General features: G+C 40.2%; 1 protein-coding gene across 14 annotated transcripts in view; it reads right to left on the bottom strand.

The window, feature by feature from the left end:
• Positions 1–20,160, bottom strand: part of SLMAP (sarcolemma associated protein) — a 93,660-nt gene extending 73,500 nt beyond the window's left edge. For 13 of the 14 annotated variants that reach the window (XM_081966427.1, XM_081966418.1, XM_081966429.1 and 10 more), the window contains exons 1-2: positions 20,022–20,160; positions 18,501–19,858 (exon numbers count right to left, since the gene is read on the bottom strand). In XM_081966427.1, coding sequence (XP_081822553.1) covers positions 18,501–18,698 — 198 coding nt within the window. In that variant the 5' untranslated portion in view covers positions 18,699–19,858; positions 20,022–20,160. The remainder of the gene's footprint in view (positions 1–18,500; positions 19,859–20,021) is intronic. The other variant, XM_081966424.1, reaches the window with a different exon arrangement.
• Positions 20,161–23,951: the final 3,791 nt, after the last annotated feature.

The raw sequence follows: 23,951 nt of genomic DNA, 5'->3' as shown, positions 1-23,951 counted from the left end.
GAAACCTCGTTGAAAAGCCCTGCCCCTGGGTCCTGGGGACCGATGGTCTCCATGGATGCCTGATCCGAGGCAGGCTTGGGCCTAGGAGCTGGAAGGCCCATCTGGGGTCCTGCAGCCCGGGCCTTGGTCAGGATAGCCCGAAACATGGAAGAGTTGAAAAGACCCAGAGAGGGCGGGGGTTCTGGTGTGGGATTTTCATCCTCAGAGAGGTCTGGAGCATCACGCTCCACCTCCTCTGAATCAGAAACCTCACTGATGCCCGAGGGGGCAGGTGAGGCCTCCCTAGCTGGAGGTCCCTGTGCCCTAGCCGGTTTTCCCTTACTGGGATTAGCAGAGGCAAAGGGAAGCTTAGATGCCAGCTGCATCATCCCATCAGTGATACCCCGAGAGATGGCCTCTGCCACCACCTCCTGCATGCTTTTGGGCAAAGGAAGATCGTGGGCCTGAGGGGTATTTGGCCCAGTTACTGAATAGTTGAAGGAGCCCTCCTCTGCCAGGGAGTCTGCCTCATCAAGGGAATCTGCTGCCAGGGAATGGCCTGGGGAACCCATAGAGGCCCTGGAAGGATTAGGGGAAAAATCAAATTCCTCCCTTTCCCCTGGAAGGGAGGGAGGAATCCCTTGCCTGGAGGTAGATGGAACAGGAATCCCTTCCTCCCCAGGAGTAGGAGCTGGGGGAAGGGCCTGCTGGGCAGATAGGGCCTTCTGGAACTGTTTTTCCAGGGCCCTCTGCCTCCTAGCAGCTAGTCTCTCCTCAGCCTTAGAAGGCTGCTTGGCTTTAGGAGCCTTCCCCTTAGCTGGGCATCCCACCCCTTCACCTTTAGCAGCAGGGTTGGTCCTGCTGCGTTTAGCTGCTGGTGGGCCAGCCTGCAGATCCACTTGCTTCTCCATAGCGTTGGGAATCCTTCCCGATGGCTGAGGTGCTGGAGAATCTGAGGCTTGCATCGCTGGGAACCTTGTGCTGCAGGCAAGTGGTGGCTGGAAAATGGCTCCGGCTGAGATGAGGCTGGAAGCCAGCAGATCCGCGCTGAAGAAGGCAAGGGTGAATGGTCTAGATGACCAAAAGAACCCCTGCGGCCGCTTTGTAGGTCTGGAGGGAAGAGACCCAGTCAGGAGACCCTGCGATGGTCCTCTTCAACCCCTACTGCGGCAATCTGCAGAGAGCGCAGGCAACGCGATGAGGCTAAAAGCCCCGGCAGAAAAAAGCGCGCCAAAATTTTTAAATAAAAATGGCCGCCGTTCGCGTTTTCGCGCCTGGAGCGGCACCGGGGGAAAAGGCTACAGCCTAATGCTGTCCTTTGGGGTCCTAGCCTCCTACCTGCTCCCCAGTTGTTCGTTGGCAGCCGCCAAACGAACCCCCTCCGGTGCGATCGCTCTCGTCGCTGCGAGAAGCGAGTCGCGCTCCAGGCAGCCTGGCTCGCGCGCAAAATTCAAACGGCAAACAGTCGAAAATACAAGAAAATGCAAGAAAATACTACAAAAAATAACAAACCTCTATCTAGGAGCTAACTAAACTTAAAATTTTTACTTAAAGGGAGCAACTACACTAACCAGAGGGTCCAGTCTGCTGCTCAAGGACTGGATCTCCCCAAATTGCGTCCTGTAGGGTGACTGAGTTTTTAAAACTGAGCCTCTGAGGGGAGCAAGAGGCGGAGCTACAAGAATTCGAACTCAGTCCTTGGGCAGCAAGCTGATGTTAACCCGTGCTTGGACACTCCAAGCAGTGCCTATGAGAATTGTTTGTCGTCGGGGCGAATTGAGCAGCGTGGGGAAGAATTAGCTCCCAGCCAGAGCGAGGGAGAACTTCACGCATGCCTGCAATTAGCAGCTTTGAGGCAGTCAGGCTTCAGAGCCATGAATCTGGCAGTACTCACAGTCAATGAAAGCAGAAATTTTGAATTAATCAGGTTCGTAGCAATATATATCAGAGATGGAAAGGATAACACGACCGTCCCAAAGTGGACTGAGTCAGAAACTGGGTGGTACCACTCATGGAGATGGGTTATATAGGGTTTAATTAATTAGTAATCAGAGTCAGTCCAATCAGAGCACGGACAGTGTCAACCCATGCATGGATGCTATCTCCACCCTTATTGAGAAATAAGAATTTTAATTTGTCCTGAATGATAAGCCTATTTTAGTTTACATGTTAAACTTATTTAGTATTATGAAGAAATAGCCATATTCTACAAAATGCTTACCCTATTTTTCGGACTATAAGACACACCGGAGTATAAGACGCACCAAGATTTTGAAGAGGTAAATTTTAAAAAGAAGTTTTTGCACTGTGCAGGCCTCCCAAACCCTCTGCACGCTCGTTTTTTGTGAAAAATGGGGCATGCAGAAAGTTTGAGAGGCTTGCAAAGTGCTCCTGGGGGCTGGGGAGGGCAAAAACAAGTGAAAATGGGCCATTTTATGCTCATTTTTGCTCCCCCCCAGCCCCCAGGAGCACTCCACTCTACAAGCCTCCAAAAGCCTATCCATGCCCTGTTTTTTTGCAAAAAAAAAAACAGCTCCCAAACCCTCTGCACGCCCATTTTTATGAAGGGGGCAGGGTTTTGGGAGGCCAAAAATGCTGCATTCAGTGTATAAGATGCACCCAGATTTTCATCCTCTTTTCTGGGGGGAAAAAGGTGTGACTTATACTCTGAAAAATACGGTATGTTTTAATAAACATTATTCTAATATTACAAATGAAAGAGTTTATACATAAGTGTTGATTTTTAGGATTTACTTTTTACCTTACCATACTGGTTCAGAATTTATTCTATTTCTAAATTGATCTATTTAGGATAATAAAATAACTTAGGGTCTGCTTTGTTTTTATTTACTAAGAGATTTTACATCTCAGAAGCAAGTTTATTTTTCAAAATGTTAGATTCTGTTTCTTTACAACATGCAAATTTTTGTTAATCAGTATACAGTGATGTTTTTCAATTAGTTTTAAAAGATTTTAAAAATCAGTTGTAACAAGACCATATTGGAAACAAAGTATGTGTGTACAATACACACTGAATTCCTGCCGTGTTTATTAGCTTAAAACGTATTTATATTATGTCCTATGTTAAGATTTTAAAAAAGATTTTATATTTAACTTTTGTAATCATTTTCCATCCTGTCTTTTGCAACTTAAGCATTCCACCAGGAATATGAGTAATTAATTGGAAACAGAGGCAACTAAAGGGTGCGGCCTTTCCAATTATAGTTCTTAGTGCAAAAACGCAACAAGAATATCTTGAAAATGATGTGTTTCTTTAATGATGTGAATAATTTCCCTTATAAGCAAAAATACTTAGAAAACAAGATTTTACTCCTTTATCACAAATAACTCTTAAAGAGAAGAACTACAATTTCCTGACATGTTTTTGCTACCCAATAAGGAAAAAATCCCTAAAAACTGGGTACTGTGTTCATGGGGAATATTTTATAAGAACTTTATAAATAGTTTTGTGGAATAACTACTTTCCCCCTTTTATGCTGTTTGATATAACAAATATACCTATTACCTATTTTCAGCACAAACAAATAAGGAGTAACAAGGTTATATAAAATGGCCATATCATTCAAAGAAAGTAATTATCTCTTAATATTTAAATATTTACATAATACTTAGAAGACTGGCTAACATTTTGAAGAAAAGATGCAGAAATTGAACCAAAGGCAGCAGTGCGATGCAGCTGATAATAAGACATATTGATATGTATAAACAGAAAAATGGAAAGTAATTGTCTCTCTCTACTTTGCTTAAACAGGCTTTACTTAGGATAGCATATCAATTCTGGGCACTGCTATCTAAAAAGGATGGTAACAAACTGCATTTACAGCTGTATACAGCATCCTGTGATCATGTGATCACACTTTACAATGTTTGTTGGAAACCTGCATTTATTTCTGGTTTTTGGCAAACAAAAAAACAAAAACCACCCACAGCAACCACTGCAAAGCTGGTTATAAAATCAGTTGCAGTCACATGGTGATCTTCATAATCATCAGCATGTCTTGCAACCATAATTTTGGCCACAATTATAATCGTAAGTTAAGGACTACCTGTAAAAAAAAAAAGGAATATACATAAAAATATTATAGTCAATGAAAAGATCTATTTTAAAAAAGCAAAAAACCCAAACCTATATGGGTGGTAGGGATCAGGGAGGGCAAGTGCCACAACAGATAAAGATTCTCAAAAAATGATATTGTTAATCAATGGGACCAGAAAGTGATTTTGGATGGTTTTTCACACTTACAACTATTGCATCACCCCCATGGTCATGTGATCAAAATTCAGATGCTTGGCAACTGGCTCATATTTATGATGGTTGAAGTGGCCCAGGATCATGTGATCACTTTTTGTGACCTTCTGACAAGCAAAGTCAATGGGGAAGCCAGATTCACTTAACAACCATGTTACTAACTTAACAACTGCAGCAATTTATCTAGCAATTGTGAAAAGGCAGGCTGTAAAATGGGGCAAAACTCACTTAACAACTGCCTTGCTTAGCAAAGGAAATTTCAGGGTCGATTATGGTCCTAAACACCTAAATACTACCTGTATAGTAATCCAATAAAAAGGTGATCTGGAAGTGACTGTGTGAAAGACCTTTGGAATCAGGAGCAATTGGGGTACTAGATGAACTTGTGCAAATTTTGGTTTTCTCTTAACCGTGGTTGCCACTTGCTCTTTGAGCAGGAGCTGTGAGTCTAAGATTACATAGAAGCCTCGAATGGGGAAGCATGACCCATTAAACGACGATGGAATATCCCCAGAACAGGATGGCCCAACTAAACACAGGCATTCAGTTTTGTCAGGATTGAACCTATTTCTGTTCCTCTCAATTCAGACCAGCACAACCTCCAGATTTTGACAGCACTGTTTGATCAGCTCAGGGTCTATATATAATGGGGTACCATCAGCATATTGATATTAAATGGTCCCAAATCAATAATTGACCCCAGCCAGCAGTTTCATGTAGATGTTAAACAAAAAGGGAATGACAACCAAGTGTGAATGTCTCTCTGCCAATCCACACCAAATGAAACCAGGCACTATCAGTTCTTCAAGGAAGACCAAGCTAACAATCTCCCCTTTATTTTTGTGTGAACTGCAGGGGAGTTGTCTGGGAAGTTTACTCACTCTTGCCCATACTCAGGCCCTTTGCTCCTTTTATCTGATTGTTACCTTGGCACAGGTTCTTCCTCCTTCCCTCAGGGCCCTGCCTTCTTCGTTTTATGGCCACAGAGGAAGGAGAAAAACTACTGCAAAATAAATGGAACGTTGGTCCTATCTGACATGTTGCTTCTTGGTGGGTTACGGGAGGATCCAACAATGGGATTATCATGTCCTTATCTGCCCAGAGACTGAGTCATTAAATTGTAGTCACACCTCCTTGACTTTCCTTGGCTTCAGTTTCAACGAGGACGCAGCTGGGTACAAATGATATAGTGGAACAAAACCCTGTGTTGGGTCCCAGAATTACGTACCTACTATTTATAGGGTGGATATGGATCCTCCCGCAACCCACCGAGAAGCAACGTGTGAGGTAGGACTAACGTTCCTTCTCCAGTGAGAGTCCAACAATGGGACATACCAAAGTGGCTGTTCTAAGGGTGGGAAAACTGACTGGTCCCGAGTTCCCGATGTAGTGTGCACTGTTTGAAGAACCCTTCATCCGAAGGAAGCCTCCATCAATGCAAAGGCATCGAGCCTATAGTGCCGTATGAAGGGTGATGGTGAAGCCCAGGTTGCTGCCCTGCAGATGTCCTCAATAGGACCCTGGGGAACCCACGCCGCCGAAGCCATGGCACTTCTGGTTGAGTGGGTCATACTCCCACTTGGCACTGGTAAGTCCTGAGCCTTGTGCTATAGATGCCCTCAGCCAACAATCTATGGTTGAAGGGGTAACCCCGGATCCTAGGGTTGCATCTTGGAAGGATACAAAAGGAGCCTCCGTTCTCCTGAGAGAGGCAGTCTGCTTTATATAGATACGGAGTGCCCTCCTAATATCTAATCTATGCCACATCCGTTCCCTATCATGTGAAGGTCCCGGGCAGAAGTCAGGAAGGATGATCTCAGGAGCTCTATGGAATAGAGAATTGACCTTTGATATAAAGGTGGGGTCTAGGCAGAGTACCACTGTATCTGGGTGGAATATGCAAAGGTCCGCCCTGACCAAAAGAGCGCCCAGCTCTAAAATGCGTCTAGCTGATGTTATAGCTACCAAAAACACTACCTTAAGAGTCAAAAACTGAAGGCTAACTGTCTTTTGAAGGGCAAAGGTTTGAAGGGCTCCTTTGTGAGAGCCTGTAGAACCGTGGACAAGTCCTTGGGGGGAAATCTATGAATCACTGGAGGTCTAAGTTGCCCAGACAGATGCTCTCATCCCTCACCCACTAACACGGTAGACAGCACTGCCACTTCTCTGCGGACAGTGATGTGTGAGAGAGAGAGAGAGCCAAAAAATTATGTTCTCTCTTGGGCCAGACTGAGTTGAAACTGGGGCCAAGGAGAGTCAAGGAGGCGTGGCTACAATTAAATGACTTAGTCTCTGGGCAGATAAGGATAAAACAGAGCCTTGGGGTACTCCACTGCATACCTCCCTCCATGTAGATGCAGTTCCATTGAGGACTACACATTGAGTGCGGTTGGTCAGCCAGTTACGAATCCATCTGGTTGTGATGCTGTCTAACCCACATTTTTCTACTTTATCTAGTAGTAGGTTATGGTCTACTTTATCAAATGCCTTGCTGAAGTCAAAGTAAATTATATCAACGGCATTCCTCTGGTCCACTAATTTTGATTAGGTGTTGTCTACTTTCAGGTAATTATATATTTTAAATACATACAATTGTTCAGCAAAAACCTTTATATAATTTAAACATATAAATTCAGATAATAACTATATGGAATTCTTGGTGCTCTCTGGATTTGGTTGTTTGTTTGTAGGCATTTCTTCTCTGAGCTAAAGAACTGATGATGATGGTAACTGCAAACAATCAAGCACAGAGACCAGTTCCATTGAACCCCAAGTTACAGATATCCTTTTCTATTGGAACTATATGCTAAAATATACGAAATATGCTCCTTCTCCCTTGCCATTTCAAATGTATCTAACAAATTCATTTCCTAATGTTATATTGCTATTAGCAGTTATTCCTTGTTAATTGACAGTGTTAAGAAGAAAAAAAAACACTGTCAATTTTTGAATGTTTCATCGGAGATAAGACAGCCTTCTCTATTTGTGGAGGAAGAAACAGCTATGGATTAGTCCAGAAGGTCTATGATGCCTCTCCTCAAAAACATTTCATGCCATATCTTTAGACCCATCCCCATTCCAACCCACACTCTTTAAATGACTTTAGCCTTATCAGGTTTTTGCAGAAACCCATGCTTTTTGATAAAATGAAACTGCATATAAAATCATTATCTACTATGTCCTTTTGCCCTAATGACTTGTTCCAAAAGGCACCATTACTTGCAATTTATTTCCTTGTTACTAGTCTCATCCATCATGATTTCTGTAGGGGGGGGGGGGGTTTCCACACATATATACAAACACACAAATGACCCAAAAGAAATGTGCTACATAACCTGTCTTTGCTGTAATTAAAGTTTCATTCAGTTAAGTGGAATTATTTTATATGCAAAGCACTGAAAGCCTAAATAAATACAGATGCCTTTCCGTTTATAATGTCACGAGCGCAGTGCCAGTCAATCTAAAATTCATGGAGAAAAGAAAGATTACTTATTAGATTAAAGCATATATGTGTGTGTGTGTGTGTGTGTGTGTGTGTGTGTGTGTGTGTGTTCATAGATTTTCACGGGTGTAGGTATGCTGGTTTTGTTGTATTCGGGTCTTTTCCCGTGTAAGATCATGTGAAGTGTTAATACCACTTTATAATGCCTTGGCAAGGCCACACATGGAATACTGCATTCAGTTTTGGTCACCACGATGTAGAAAAGATGTGGAGACTCTAGAAAGAGTGCAGAGAAGAGCAACAAAGATGATTAGGGGACTGAAGGCTAAAACATATGAAGAACGGTTGCAGGAACTGGGTATGTCTAGTTTAATGAAAAGAAGAACTAGGGGAGACATGATAGCAGTGTTACAATATCTCAGGGGTTGCCATAAAGAAGAGGGAATCAATTATTCTCCAAGGCACCTGAGGGTAGAAGAAGAAGCAATGGGTGGAAACTAATCAAGGAGAGAAGCAACTTAGAACTGAGGAGAAATTTCCTGACAGTTAGAACAATTAATCAGTGGAACAGCTTGCCTCCAGAAGTTGTGAATGCCCCAACACTGGAAGTCTTTAAGAAGATGTTGGATAGCCATTTGTCTGAAATGGTATAGGATTTCCTGCCTAGGCAGGGGGTTGGACTAGAAGACCTCCAAGGTCCCTTCAAACTCTGCTATTGTATTGTATTATGGCCCATGGCTTCATGAAACTTCAACTCAGGGGTGAAATCCAGCAGGTTCTGACAGGTTCTGGAGAACCAGTAGTGGAAATTTTGAGTAGTTCGGAGAACCGGTAGTGAAAATTTTGAATAGTTCAGAGAACCAGCAAATGCCACCTCTGGCTGGTCCCAGAGTGGAGAGGGAATGGAGATTTTGCAGTATCCTTCTCCTGCCACACCCACCAAACCACACCATGCCCACCAAGCCACGCCCACAAAACTTGTAGTATAAACAATTGAATTTCACCACCGCTTCAACTAATTTTGTGGGTTCATATACAGCAGGAGAGCAATAACTGTAAAAGCAACTTACTAGTCTGTTATTAGGCCAACACTGATTGATTAATTGAGTGATTGATTGACTGACAATTAGGCTGACAAAAAAACATGGCAAGGATCTCCAACTTGCAACCCTAGCTGGTGCAAATCAAAACTAGCATTTCTTACCACCACTGCAATAGCTCCTCCCTATTATAGATTTAGAATGGGAAACATAGCATTCAGCCAACAGAGGCTAGCCTCACAATGAAATGCCCAAGCCTGTCAAGGTGCTATTAACACATGGAGCTGCATAAGAAAGAGCTAAGGGGGTTGGCAAGATCCCAATCCTATCTGGAGGATTGTAGCAGGAATGGCAATGACAATTAACATTTCCTGCGTCTGGTTGAAGCTGTGAGGTGGTCCTACTCCTTTGCCCTCTACGGATGTTTCACAGCAGAGCAATATTACAATTAGTGATCCCAGTACAGGAAAACAAAGCAAGAGTAAGGAGAACAGGTGAATTCATCTATCTCTACACAAGAGCTTGTCCAACACATGCCCAGTCCAATGTCTGAGAAACCCTAAATCATCACTGTGCAACTATAAATGTTATCGAACATACTTGGCCATTCTATCACACCAACCCCTTCATATTTTATTGAATAGTCCAACTTCTAAAGGCACAGTCAAATTCTGCCAGTATTATCCCCTCTGCTAACTTTTGCTGATATTAGCACTGCTATTCAGAAAGCACAACATACTATTAATCTACATCACCATTGAGAAAATAAACAGAATAGTGCATTTACACTAAACTCCAGACCATTCTTTTCTAGCCTCATAAGTTTAAGGCAGAAATAATTTCTGCCATTTAAGCAATTTGTTACATAATGGATTAATATAAATGGGTTAGGATTAGAGATTAAAAGTGTCAACAGCTTGGGGGAAGGAGGAGGTGGAGGAGAGAAATTATTTTGGAAGAAAAAAGAGGGGGGAATCAATGTTTTTTCACAGAAATAGAAAGTGAATTCAGTGCCTTATTTATTAGTAAATGGTTCCTGTTCCCAAACAATACAGGAAATCCTTGACTTACGACTGTAACTGAACCTGGAAATTATGAATAAGTCATGGCAGTCATAAAGCGGGTCATCATGTGACTGACCAATTTTACCATCTTTTTTTGCCATGGTTGTTAAGCAAACAGCACAGTCATTAAGCAAATCCATTGTTCACCATGGCTACATTTTTGTCAGAAACCAGAAGTAAATACGGTTTTCCCAGCAAAAACTTTGTAAATCACAATCAATTGCCTGCAGTACATGTCCAAAAAGCTGTAAAGGCTGGCCAGTTGCAGAGCATGCAAAAAGTAGCCATTCTGGTTCCCGAATTTTCAAACTGGGTTGTAAGTAGCTTTTAAGAGGTCCATCATAACTTCAAACAATCACTATATGACCTATCCTAGATTAAGGACTAGCTGTATTGTATTTGATAGCATTACTACATGAATCATATTATTTGATTTCTAAAGCTTCCTATCTCACAAGTGACTCTGGGCGACATACATAATACATAAAACTATTTTAAAATGTAAAAAAATACAAAATAAATATGTATGGCACTAATTAAAGCGGCAGACAAGACACCGGTGGACAACCCTTGCAACAGGTCAAATCTTCCTGACTGAATTATACAGGGAAAAACAACTGGGAGAAGACTTTTATATCGCCCAATATCAGCTGCATATACATTTATATATTTTTATAAATAATGTAAATAAATAAATAAATACCTATGATGTGAATAACCCGCTAGCATTCACAATACTAGTCTCCTTGCTAGTCTAGGAACTGTGAGATTGAATACATACCTACTCTTAGGCATGGCCTTTACCCTGTATATATAAGATCCCTTCTTAGGTAACAGAAAAAGTTTTAATCTTTGAAAAGGCAGATCTCTAGAGATTTGAAACAAGATGTTTTTCTATCTTGAGTTCAGAAAGCAGGAAGAATGCATTGTCTCTTCAGCGGGTTGATAAATGATTGGAGGAGGTATCCCAAGTACACAGGGTAAGGCTAGGGACAAAGGACTACATAATTCATCTTAACTGAATTAAGAAACAGATAGCTGCTCTAGTTAAGACACTGCATTAATTCTAATTTTTAATCATTCTCCTACTGATACTTCCCTGGGCAAGTAAGAACCCTTTGTGCAATTTCAGACTATTTTCCAAAAGATTTGTCTTCTCTATTAACTTATTGTGAACCAAAAATCTAGCTTTCTAATTATAGTGGATCACCACTATCTTGTGTGCCAATAAGTTAATGGCCTGTCAACTCACTGTTCAGGCCTGGCTGCACAAGGAGGAGCTAGGGAGGTTGGAGCATGTCCCAGCCCTGGCTGTGGTAGTGCCTCAATGCAGAGCTGCACCTCTCTGAAGTCATAGCAAGGAGAAGGAAGCAGCAAGGCAGAGGCTCCTCAGATGGTCATACTTTTTCACTCTCCAAAGGAGAAGGAGAAGGGGAGAGAGAGAGGAAGAGATGGATGGGCAGACAGATTTCTACAATTTTCTTTCCAGAAAAAGTTGCCAAGTTATATACGACTTCTGCAAAAAATACTAGCAATGTTTGAAAACTATATATAGTTTTCTCAAACAAAACAAATGAATATTGATATCATGGCTGGCATGAATAATTACAAGTGAGACTAAGGATGCAGTCATCTCAGGATGTAAAACCAAATATTGTTCTAGTAGTTGATTAAAAATGCTGCCAGCTAAATTGCCAAAATGAAATGACTTTCTTTTATAGGAAATGTGGCTTTATTTATTAAATGTATGATTAATGGACTATCTGATACTCATTTCCTCATTTTGACTTGGTAAGGACTTTTGTATCAACATACAAAAAGGCTTCAATGTTATCTTTAAACTAATGAACCAGTTCTCAGACATCATGTGTGATGTTTTGAGTTTTAAATCCTTAGGTCAAAGCATTATTTTTGAACTTGTATCACTTGTTTAACTATGATTCAGAATCAAGGTCTTTGTGAGGAGATGATGATGGTATTCCCTCAAGAGAGATCCAACATAGAAGGGAGTAGAAATTTTCTGACAGTGAGAACAATTAATCAATGGAATAGCTTGCCTCCCAGAGTTGTGGGTGTTCTGTCACTGAAGGTTTTCAAAAATAAACTAGACAACCATTTGACCGGAATAGTATAAAATCCTCTGCCTTGAGCAGGGGGGAGGGAGTTGGACTAGAAGACCTCTGAGGTCTTTTACAGTCCTGTGAGTGTTCTTGTTTTGTTCAACTCAAGTGACTAACAGATACATTTTTCTCTGTATGAGACTTAATTAGCCAACATTAAAGCAAAGAATCCAATGTTTACTTATCTCCAGAGGTGTCAGGTCCAAAGTATCAGGACCATATGTTAAGCTGAAGTACAGAAGATTTATTCAATCTAGTCAACTAATGGTCAGCACTAAATTGGCATTAGATAAGCTCAACAGAATTCAGGGGTGGGGGAATGGACTTGGATCCTTTGTGGCATCTGTAAAGATAACATATTTAACTCTGCTCATCAGCTCTGTCTGCTCTTCCCCTAAAAGAGATTTCTTGAACCGCAACCTGAATCTATCCCAAACTGCTGTATGTTTGCAATCCTAAGTGAAGTCTGTAGTTCTTCTTGAATCTGAGTACTTTGGACAATTTTCAATTGTTATATTCAATATATAATTACACAATTCCAATGTTCATTAGCAAATCTTTCATCAGAATAGGCAGATCTTGGTTGCACCTGCATCTGGAAAGCATTATTGTATATTATGCATATCTAAATAGCATGTTTTTCAACTTCATAATGACTTAACTAGCTATCATTTCTTCATCACTGACTGATAACAGCTGGATCTGGAAATATCAAAATTTTGTAACAGAAGTTGATTATTATATTACCAGCTTTTGGTAAACCTTGGCTTATAGTTCACCATTATGTGCAAATCAACCCACTACAGTTTGTTCAATAAATCATGACTGAAAGTCATAGCTTAGTACAATGTACAAAGCTAATCTACAGCAATTTATTTAATTCTGTTGACTAAAAAATTGGTTGGATTATATGCAAAGCACTCAATCACGAATCTACTGTTCATAATACAGTTAGGTTTAGCAGTACAATGTGTGAACCTAAACACATCACAATATAGTTGTGCGTGATATGTTGATGTACCAAATATTAAATATACGAGGGTACCCTATATCTAACTTTAGCCAACATGTCAATCAGAATAAAAAAGTATTTGTTTTCCCTTACTTTGAAATAAAATAAAAATACTAAAGGTGTACAAAACATTTCATGATTCTGAGTTCAGAACAGGGTGTTCCAACCACACTGAAGAGAATTCTATGGTACTCAAATGTTGACAGAATTACTATTTCCATCATAATTATAAAGCAGTTATATCAATCTGATTGATATAATCATACAGAGCAGGCATAATACATCTTTCTTCTCTCCTGTGAAAGCTTATAGTAAAATTTGTAGTAAATCTCTATGGTTAATCATTACTGTCATTTAATTTTCTCATTTAAATTTAATAGGACCTCAACATTTAGGGTTCCCTCAATATATTACAATATGTATACAGACATAAACTTGAATGTTTGACAACAATTTAATCTATGTATATAAAAATCAAATGCCACTCACTCATCACGATATCTCCAGAACTGCAAAGGCTACAAACCTTCAGTACATATGTTCCTCTTGGCTTCTAAGTGCTCGCTAAGAAAGGATTTTTCAAATTGACCATCACATCATCAGTATTTCTTATAACTGCCAGCTGCTTTATAGTAACATGCTCTGTTGCTACCCCTTCGGTAAACAGGGTATGGGTGTGGCCAGTGCATGACTCATCCAGCCTGCGGGCTGTGAGTTTAGACATTTTACTCCCCCTCCCCACCTGAAAAGAACTCTGTTCCAACTGCCAGTTGCTTCACATTCCATTACCTAAGTCCACTCCTTCACTTAGGAGCAGCCTGGGGCTCCTTACAATTTGTAACTAGCTGGATACAGCATGGGAATCCAGCTAGTTATAAATGTATTTTGTTCCTTCCTGAACTACTGTACTAAGGAAGGTAGGGACGATGCTCTGAGAGATGCTCTCTCAGAACTTGACTGCTTGCACCACAATAAGCACTGACAGCTTCCATAATAATCCCTTCCTGTTGCATGAGGCTAGGCTGGATTAGTACGTATGGTTACTGAGCTTCATTTTATTGTCACTTCCTGTTTGGACTGGGCACAGAATCTTAATGTTAGGTTATGTAAAATGTTGGATGAAATATTTTGTGATAATATTATTGGTGATGTTAGTATTACCAAACAATTGTAATAACATCAATAATTCTATGCACAAATAAGAATTACAGAAATTAAATAATATTGAATATCAAAAATATTCCATATTATTAGTTATTACTTTCTGTAATTTTGATTTATATACAATTATGTTTTAAATGAACAATGAGGTAAGGTCATATTTAGATTTTGTACGTAAACGATATCATACAATATGAAGAGAATATACTGAAGCATCTCCAACAATGACAGTATTAGCTCTGCAGCAATGACTACATTAGTATCTCTGCAGGAAAATTCTGATGCAGTAACATCTCCCAGCTATTAATTGCTGATGTCACTTCTCTTCCAAATTCCAAAGTTAACAGTAAAGCTGTTTTAATTTAATATAAGAGGAACAATTTTCTCCTCTTGTAACATGCTTTCTCTGTAAATTACTAACTAGATACTGCTTCTGAGAACATTCAATATCTAGAAAAAGAAATCCCTTTCAACACTTGGGAACACAGATTAAATCTGACCAAAATATTGTACTTTTTATCCCAGAATAATTACTCTGACTTTTTATTGATGAAACTTTGGTTGTTTAAGATATTGTAGTGCATTACACATTAGGTATTCCCATAAATACTCCTAAATCAGACATATTCAACTCTTAAAATACATACAGATTTACCATTCATCAGATTTGGTATAAATGTGGCAAAAGCCTGAACTCTGGTCTGATGTTAATTTACTGTGCACAAGTATTCAGATATAATGTATAGAATATTTAGTAATGGACAAATGATATTCCAGGATCATTATAGTCTTGATAATGAGCAACTGATTAATGATCACAGAACACAATTGCATAAGGTACAATATATTTGCTCAGAGTGCTTTCTCTAATAGAATCTAAATATGTAAACATAAGCATAGCAAGGATCATCTTTCTGCCAACATATCTGCTACACAACAGAGAATACAGGTTAGGCAAATCATTCTAGTGCCAACAGTCACAGAGGCCAATGATATCTGTGGCCAAAGCATGCCAGAGACTCCAAATAATAATGTGAAATCTGTCTTTTTATCCTTGTGCAAAGTCAAAAATCTAGTTAAAACTATGGTAGCACCTAATACTCTTTATCACTATTGTGACTATGCCAGATGAATAGAGTACAAGTGTGGCCATATTATCTTTCAAGGCCATCATGGAGAACAGCAACCAACTATGAAAGCATTAAAAGACCTAATGTTTAAATTCAGATTAAACAGCTCTCAATCTCATTTCGACCATTAAAAAATGTATGCTTTCCAAATTTAACTGTTTACAACTGTATGGTAGCTCCACTGTTCTCCATTCCTATTTTCAAGAGTTCGTAATATTGAATTAATGTATTTTTTGCATTATAAGATGTACTTTCCCCCCCAAAAAAGTGGGTGGAAATGTCTGCATCTTATAGAGCAAATATTGTGGTGGGAGGAGGGGGTTGTTGTGACGGTGGCATTCCCTGCTGCCTCCTGTCACCACTGCTGGGGAACGCTGGAGCCTTCACTGCCAAGCAGCTGATTGGCAGTTGGATTTGCCTCCTGGAATACCACTGATCAGCTATTCTAGGTGGTAGGGATTGCTGCCGCCACTACCGATTGCCACTGCCGATCACCGCCATCAAATGGCGGCGATTAGCAGTGGCAGCAATCTCCACCGCCTAGAACAGTTTATCAGTGGTATTGCAGGAAGCTGATCCAACTGCTAATCAGCTGTTCAGCAGCGAAGACTCCAGCGTTCCCACTGGCGCGGGAGCCGGCAGCACAGCTCAGTTGACTGGTGGTGGGCAGAAAGGAGCAAAGCCCTGATGAGCCATGTCCTGAGGCTGCGATAACGTGCTGAAGCTGACCAGCTGCTTGCTGTTTCGTGCAAGAATGCTAGCCAGATGAATACCAGATGGATACTGGGAGGCAGAGGCAGATTTTTTTTTCCTTGCTTCCCTCCTCTAAAGCTAATGTGCGTCTTATGGTCCAGTGCGTCTTACACTGTGAACTAAGATAAATACCTGTGATAACCTGTAGGAAGACAAAGTCAAATAAGTGCATCCACTTGAGTCTGAGGTGAAAATGGATAACTAAATAAAGCAGAGTATGCAAAATCTCTTATTTGTTCCAAGATTGTAGTAGCCATATTGAAACTAGAAATTGTACCTCAGCTGAACCATCTGCTACTATGCAACACTGTAGTATATAATGTATAGAATAAATTAGGACAAAGATATAGACGCACACTTGCAGAAAGTATTTCAGCATATTTAGTCTAACTAGAAAGATTGATTTTAGGACTAAAGACAGACTACAAACAAATTAACCAGTATTATTTTAATACTTTGTTATTTATTTAATGTTAATTTTCACTACTAAAATAATTCAAAGTGGAACTTTTAACATATTACAAAAAATGGGACTGGATTCTATATTTTGAACTATTAATTTGCACCTTAAATACAAGTTACTCTACATTAAAGTCACATGACATTCATGTTACAACTTATTCAACTTTCAGTTTGTTCTATTTTTTTTCTGTTACATAATGTGCAGGAAAATAAACATCCTTATCATGTCCATGCCATACTGTGCCAGGTGGTAATTTTTGCTAATATATTAATTAATAGCTTTCACTAAAATAAACCAAAAGAGTGAAAGTGTTTTCAAAATAATAAATGTATACTAATACCTGACACTAAAAACTTATTTTATAGTCACTAAAAAATAGGACAGGTAATCCTCGACTTACAACCATTCATTTAGTGACTGGTTGCAATCACTAAATGACTGTTCAAAGTTACAACAGCACTGAAAAATGTGACTTGATTATTTTTTAAACTTATGACCATTGTAGCATCCTCACAGTCAGTTGATCAAAATTTGGATGCTTGGCAACTGACATGTATTTATGATGATTGCAGTGTCCCAATCATGTGATCACCTTTTGCAACCTTCTGACAAGCAAAATCAATGGGGAAGCCAGATTCACTTAACAACCATGTTACTAACTTAAAAGGGATTCACTAAATAATGGTGGCAAGAAAGGTCTTAAAATGGGGCAAAACCTACTTAGCACTATCTTGCTTAGCAAGGGAAATTTTGGAGTGAATTATGATCGTAAATTGAGGACTACCGGTATTTTAATGAATGTAACTTGGATAGCAAAAGCATTGATGTGAACATATTACAACATCTGAATATTCTATTTTAGTTTCTACTTGAGAAAGATAGGCATTATGGCATGCTTAACATTTAAAGAGTATGTGCTTTTATACCACAAAAACTTCTAATACAAGCTAAAGCTAAAATAGTACAGAATGCCTATGCAATCCAACATGAGTCTTATGTTGAAAAAAGAAGTTTTTACAAGAAGCCAGACTTCTCATTGTACCTTTCAGGAAATGATTGACATGTTTTAGATGATATTAATTACAAGTTTGATCACACCAAAGTCTATCAGTTGAGAACTTAGTTATGACTTGTATACCACTGATTTAAAAAGTTTGATTTGTATGCAACCCATGGTACCCATTCCATTATGGTACTAATGGAATGTAAAACTACAATACACTGTACAGGTATTTCGAAATTTTTGTGTTAAATACTTAATTAAATTGTGCATTCTTAAAACTGGAACATTCTTGCTTAAATATATTTTAAAACATATAAAGCAAATAAAGATACATTGCTCAGATACAATCAGTTATATTTTATGAAGGGTGAATATAACAATTACCCAAAGGAATCCTCAATAAAATGTGCATCTGCTTGCCATGTAAAGTTGGAGGTTTAAATTATAGCTTCAGAATACTAAAAAATTACTTCACTTAAGTATTGCCTTCCTCAGAATGACAAGCAAAAAACTAGCTGCATCATTAGCTACAGCATTCAATTTTTAAAAACTGGAACATTTGCCCAATTTTAAATCATATTACAATTTTTAAAAAATCTAAGCGTAGATAGTGGAGATAAAAATTGATTTATTTTTTAAATTAAATGATTTATTAGAGAACTAATGACTAAGGTACTTCTGATCAGGCATGGAAATATCTGCTATTCTTCAGACACCAAATTATATAGTACTAAAGCAGTTTTGGAGACAGTAAGTCAATAGTACTGTTTGAGATGGATGTGCAGTATCTGCATACAAGCCATTTCTTAGTTTCAAGTATATAATAATGCAATGAGAAGATTGTTGTCTGAATAAATTCAATAATTCTTTAAAAACACTTTACTAGCTAATATGGCCTACCTATTGATAAATTTCTTAAAAATCAATGCCTTGGGCAAAATTTAATAAAATCTGAAACATGTAAATCAAAATTTCAGTCTTCGAAGAGTTAGCAACACTAAAGTAACTAATACTAAAGAAAGCATGTTCATAAAATTTTCTTGAGAAATTTAAAATGTCTTACCTTTCCAGTCTTGTGGTCAAACCAGACAAGTGCATGATTCCTAGACAGGACTTTACAGTCAAAGGTGGCATTATTTTGAGCTGGTCGACATCGAGCCACTGATCGTCCAATTTTGACAGGCTCATCCAGGTAGACATGGCGTTCTTGAAATGGATGAGAGTTCGGGCGGCAAGTAAAGATAGCCAAGGCTGAAGGCATTGAGGATAGATATGTGGTGCCACAGCAACCAGGAAAGAAGAGAAACTCTTCTTGAACCAAGTCCCCCTCCACAGTTGATAAGCAAAGCTCCCACTATACTTCACATTAAAGCAGGACAAACATTACCTGCCATCAAGGTCTAACAACTCATACCTCCAGTCTGTGAACTAAGGCAGGCAATAATCCAACAGAGAAGCCCCATTGTTTTCTTTTTTAAAAAAGGTTTGTAGCAAGTTTAAGAAGTTCCACTTTAATCCATCTCCCTCAATGATGTGAACAAGCATATGACCACTCCAAAGAGAAACAGAACTTGTTCAAATTAAGGTGGAGATAGTTATAAATCCAAGTGAATGACTCACACAAAAAATACTTGTCTGGGATGTGCGTACTTTTATCCTCTTCCGTAATCACTTGCCCAAGCTTTTCTTCACCAGAGAAACAATAAAAATTTCAAGAGAGTGGGACTGACAAGACAGGAGTTAAAAACTGAAGAATGATCCAGGGATAAGTCTGTGGTTCATCCCTTTCACACATCAGCAGGATCAGGAAAGGGAGGATGCTTTGCTAAAAAAAAAAAAAACAGGTTCTCACCCTCCCTAGGCAGCATAGGCCCAGGCTCCAATTTTCAAGGAGCCAACGGAAACCCCAGTGCGATCATGAAGGAAATGCAAGTATTTCCCCATACATCTTAGCGCAATACACCTGGTTACATATCCGAGCCACTGAATAACACGGGGCTCCTCCAGCAGAGAGAGAAAGAGAAACGGACAGGAGGCTGATCAGCCAAATGCGGACGTCGGGTGAAAGCAGGGCTCTATTGGGGTCCCTTCCACTGAGGGTCTAAACCAACGCAGATAACTTCTCGGGGAAAGGGGGAGAAAGCCATCCGGCGGCTCTCGCTGTGGAGCTCTCAGGGCAAACGGCGGCAGAATCTCCTCAGGAAAATGGGAGGGCGAAGGCCGGTGGAACCGCGGGCGACGAAGAGTCGGGAACTGCAGGTGGCAGCGAAAGGGCGAAAAATTTCACTCCCTTCCTGAGGCGCCTTTTGCTCTCGCCCTGCCAGAGCTCCGTCCCGCTACCGCCCCGGGAGAGGCCTGGAGGCCGGACGCCTTACGAGCTGGGTGTCAAGCGGCCGCCGTCCACGAAAACTTTCCCTCGATCTGTGAAATCAAAACAAACCCGGTCAGCCTCCGGAGCTCAGGCGGGCCCCGGCTCAGCCGCCCCTCGCGGGGTTTCTCGGCTCGCTTGAGGCGCGCCAGGGCGAAAGGGCAGCGGAACGCGAGAGCCTCAGCGCCCTCTGCCCGCCCGCCCGCGCGCTCTTACCTTCCCAGTAGCAGCAGGAGCGGCCATACTGACTGGAAACCTACCCGGTGTAGCAGCCGCCGCCGCCGCCGCGCTGCCGGGGAGGGGAAAAGGGAATGAGAGGGGTGGAGCTGCCTTGCAATGGGCCTGACCAAAAGAAAGGCTGACGGCCGGCCAGCCGCTCTGCGCAGGCGCAAACTGGGAACGCGCGACATGGAGACACGCGCAGAGGGAACCGATGAAGCTCTTGGTTGGAGACTGGCAAGCCGTGGTTGCCCGTACTCTGGGAATGTGCTGCTGGCGCTGTTTCCGGGTAGTAAAAAAAGAAGAAGGGTAAAAGCTCACCAGAGGACTAAATGGAAAGGCCCCGCCCCCAAATGAAATTTAAGTTCTGCAGATACTGGGGGGGGGGGGTTCCCCTAAGAAGGGAGGTAGGGGAGAAAGCATCGTTGAATGGCAAGGGGTGGAAAAGCGGGCAGCCAATAGCTTTACCTGAGGAAGACGGGAAATCTCAAGCAAAATTGAATATCGTTACTCCACGGAACGAGTGGGAAAACTTTTATTTCACACCTTTAGAAATGCCAAAGAGACATAGATCTTGAGAAATTGTTGCAGCAAGAAATCGAGGCGGGGACCGTGTCCAGTATTGATTTGCCTGGGAATAATTTCACATAAAATAGAAGCTGCTTCTTATATCAGTAAATGCTATAATTTATACGTGTGTGTGTCTATCTGTTTATTAAGCAGTTTATACATTCACTGAGATTTATTCCAATGTAAGTGCGGATCAGTTTGCAGATAGTTCTTTAGTCCTCCTGCATTTTCATCAATGATACCAGGAGGAGACATGTCAAACAAAACAGTATTTAAAATTATCTTGAACTGGAAGGTTGAGTACAAATCAACAAAAGCAACATTAGCAAAACCAAGGTCAAACTTAAATGTTGAGGAAACAACTGTACAAGGGCAGAAGATAACTGGTTACAGAACAGCATTTAAATTAGTTGGGCTAGAGTCCAATTCTGCTTTGTTCATGGGGGGAGTAAGTCCCACTGAACGAAAAAGGCTGCATTTGTGCAACACGCCTCTAGTTAACTGGATTCTTACTCAGCCCAATTTCCTGGATTCACATGATGCATTAATTAATCCAGGAACTGCGCTCACACAACACGCTAGGTTAAAATAACTAATATATGACTCATGCAAATATATTCACTTGGTACTATTTATCACGTTGTTTTTAAATTAATGTGTTTTTTCATATTCAACATTCAAACCAGTTAATTAAAAAATTAAACACTGGCTCTGTTGACATGAACACATTGAATATGGAATATCTGTCTAGATTATATGAGCTCTGCTAATGAGTAATTACATAGTTCATATCCTTTGAATCCAATAAGGTAACAATGGTTTAAGTATGTCATTGTAAACACACCTATTAAATATATATAATTTTGTAACAATGATAAAATCCCAATTACAATTGCTCAAGTATTTTCAAATCACAATAGCTGGTCTTAAATGTAAGCATCCTCTCTCAATCACAGTCCTTCCTAAAAATCATTGCCAACACTTTTCCTTTTTTCCATATAGATTACAATCCTGATGTCAAGGACTAATTGCAAAATGCAAAGTATGCTATTTTCTTACTTCTCCCCTTTCTGGAATATATGTAATTCTTTACAACAATAGAGGTTTATTTACCATATTTTTCGGACTGTAAGATGCACCAGAGTATAAGACGCACCAAGATTTTGAAGAGGTAAATTTTAAAAAAAGTTTTTGCCCTCCCCGGCCCCCAGGAGTACTCTGCAGGCCTCTCAAACCCTCTGCACACCCTGTTTTTTGTGAAAAGGGGGCATGCAGAGAGTTTGAGAGGCCTGCAAAGTGCTCCTGGGAGCCGGGAAGGGCAAAAATGTGACACCTGGGGGGTTTGGGAGGTTTTGAGAAAAATTGGCCCGTTTTTTACAAAAACCGGGCATGCAGAGGGTGTGGGAGGTTTGTAGAATGTTCCTGGGGGCTGGGGTGGGCAAAAATCAAGGAAAAAATGGGGCATGCAGAGAATTTGGAAGGCCTGCAGAGTGCTACTGGGGGCTTGGGAAGACAAAAACAGCCCCGTTTTTGTGAAAAACGGGCTCATTTCTTGCTCATTGTTGCCCTCCCCAGCCCGCAGGAGCACTTTGCAGGCCTCCCAAACTCTCTGCACATCCATTTTTATGAAAAACGGGGTGCATGAGGCGGGGTTTCGGGAGGCCAAAAATGCTGTATTCAGTGTATAAGACACCCCCAGATATTCACCCTCTTTTTTTGGGGTGGGGGGGAAAGGTGTCTCTTATACTCAGAAAAATACGGTAATATATCTAAATCTTGAGCAAGCCCAATTTTAGAGATGTAAAAACAAGTTGAAGATTTCACTTCTAAGTTTCAGATGTCCAAAATAGTAACAATTTCAAGATTATATGATGCATTAAGCCTCAGACAAAGCTCCAAATGTGATTAAGAATCCATATAGGTCTTTGCTGATCCATTTCTGTGATTTAGTATGAATAACAAATGATTTGATCTCAGTGTCTAGACTCAATTCACCTTCGTCTAGTTTCTGTTCATATACAGTTATGAGTTATGGCTACAGTTGGGACTGGAACTTCTGTGGCTAAGTGAGATGGTCATTAAGTGAATGATTTTACCAGAGTTTTTATCACAGCTTTTTTGCTGTGGTTGTTAAATCTTGCAGTCATTAAGCAAATTCAGTTTCCTCCCCATTGAATTTGCTTTGTTGGAAACCAGCTGGCACCGTGGCAAATGGCAGTTATGGGACTCTGGGCCAATGCAAGTATGTTAAACACATGCCGATTGCAAAATGCCCAAGTGACTTTTGGTTAAATTACGATTTAGGAATTATTTTCCTCATAAAAATTTTGTAGGGCAGAAAGCAATACAATCACAAACCAGAGTGGCCATGTACAGTATTTCCTCTGTCTGTTTTTCGCTGCTGTTTCCATCCCCAGGTGCACAAGGAGCTATTTTCAAAACAAAGAGGCTAGGGAGTGAATTAGTTTTGCATGCATGTTGCCTCACTGAACTACCATGATTTGTTTGTTTCAATAATTCAAATAAATAAAGACAAATAAAAAGGAATGATTGACCTACTAAGCGCAACAAAATTTACTAGGTTACCAAGTGAAACAGTGAATTGTCAAAACATGTCTGTAGTTTGCTAGGTGGGGCCCTTAATGATGATTAATGCTGAATCTGCCTTACTTTGTCACATAACCAAGCCAGCTATGTTCATACCAGCGCATTAATCTACAAACTAACTAAATGCATTACACTAAGTGCACAGCTTCAGAAGAATTGCTTTGGACTTTGCTCAAACATAGCACCTTGGTATGCTTTATTAAATCATGCAAACCTTTTTTTCCGGCTTCCATGAGAGTCTGAGAAATATGCTGCTATTTTTAAGAATCGCATGCAACATATACTGCTTTAATAATTTACTGCATTACAGCAATAGCAAAGGCATCCTGAGGATTGAGAACTTTTATCAAAAAATTGAACATAAGATCACATCATTGCAATGCAACCTTTACCTCTCCCATGCCTGCTTGTTTATAACAGGCACAGCTTGCACCGAAGAGGCAGCGCTTGTATTGCCTCACTGCAAGGCCATTTTCATCATTTGCCCTTCCTTCTGGATGCTCTTAAGCAGCAACATCATTTTCACACTTGCACAAAAAATCTGAAAAAAGACACTCAGATTTTAATGAGCTACCGAAAGGAGTTATGCTAGTTCAAGATCCAAAGCACTTCTTTTTTAATCATTTCTGAAGCAATTACATTCAGTTAAATGTTTTATGCAATGTCAACTGAGATGGTCAATATATGGTGTGTTGTGATATATAAAACCAGAAAAGTTAGTCGTCGTTATAAAACACAGATAAAATAGCA

This window comes from Natrix helvetica (assembly GCF_964273705.1).
Source record: "Natrix helvetica genome assembly, chromosome: 1".
Lineage (NCBI taxonomy): Eukaryota > Metazoa > Chordata > Lepidosauria > Squamata > Natricidae > Natrix > Natrix helvetica.
This window is presented reverse-complemented; position numbering and strand designations above follow the sequence as displayed.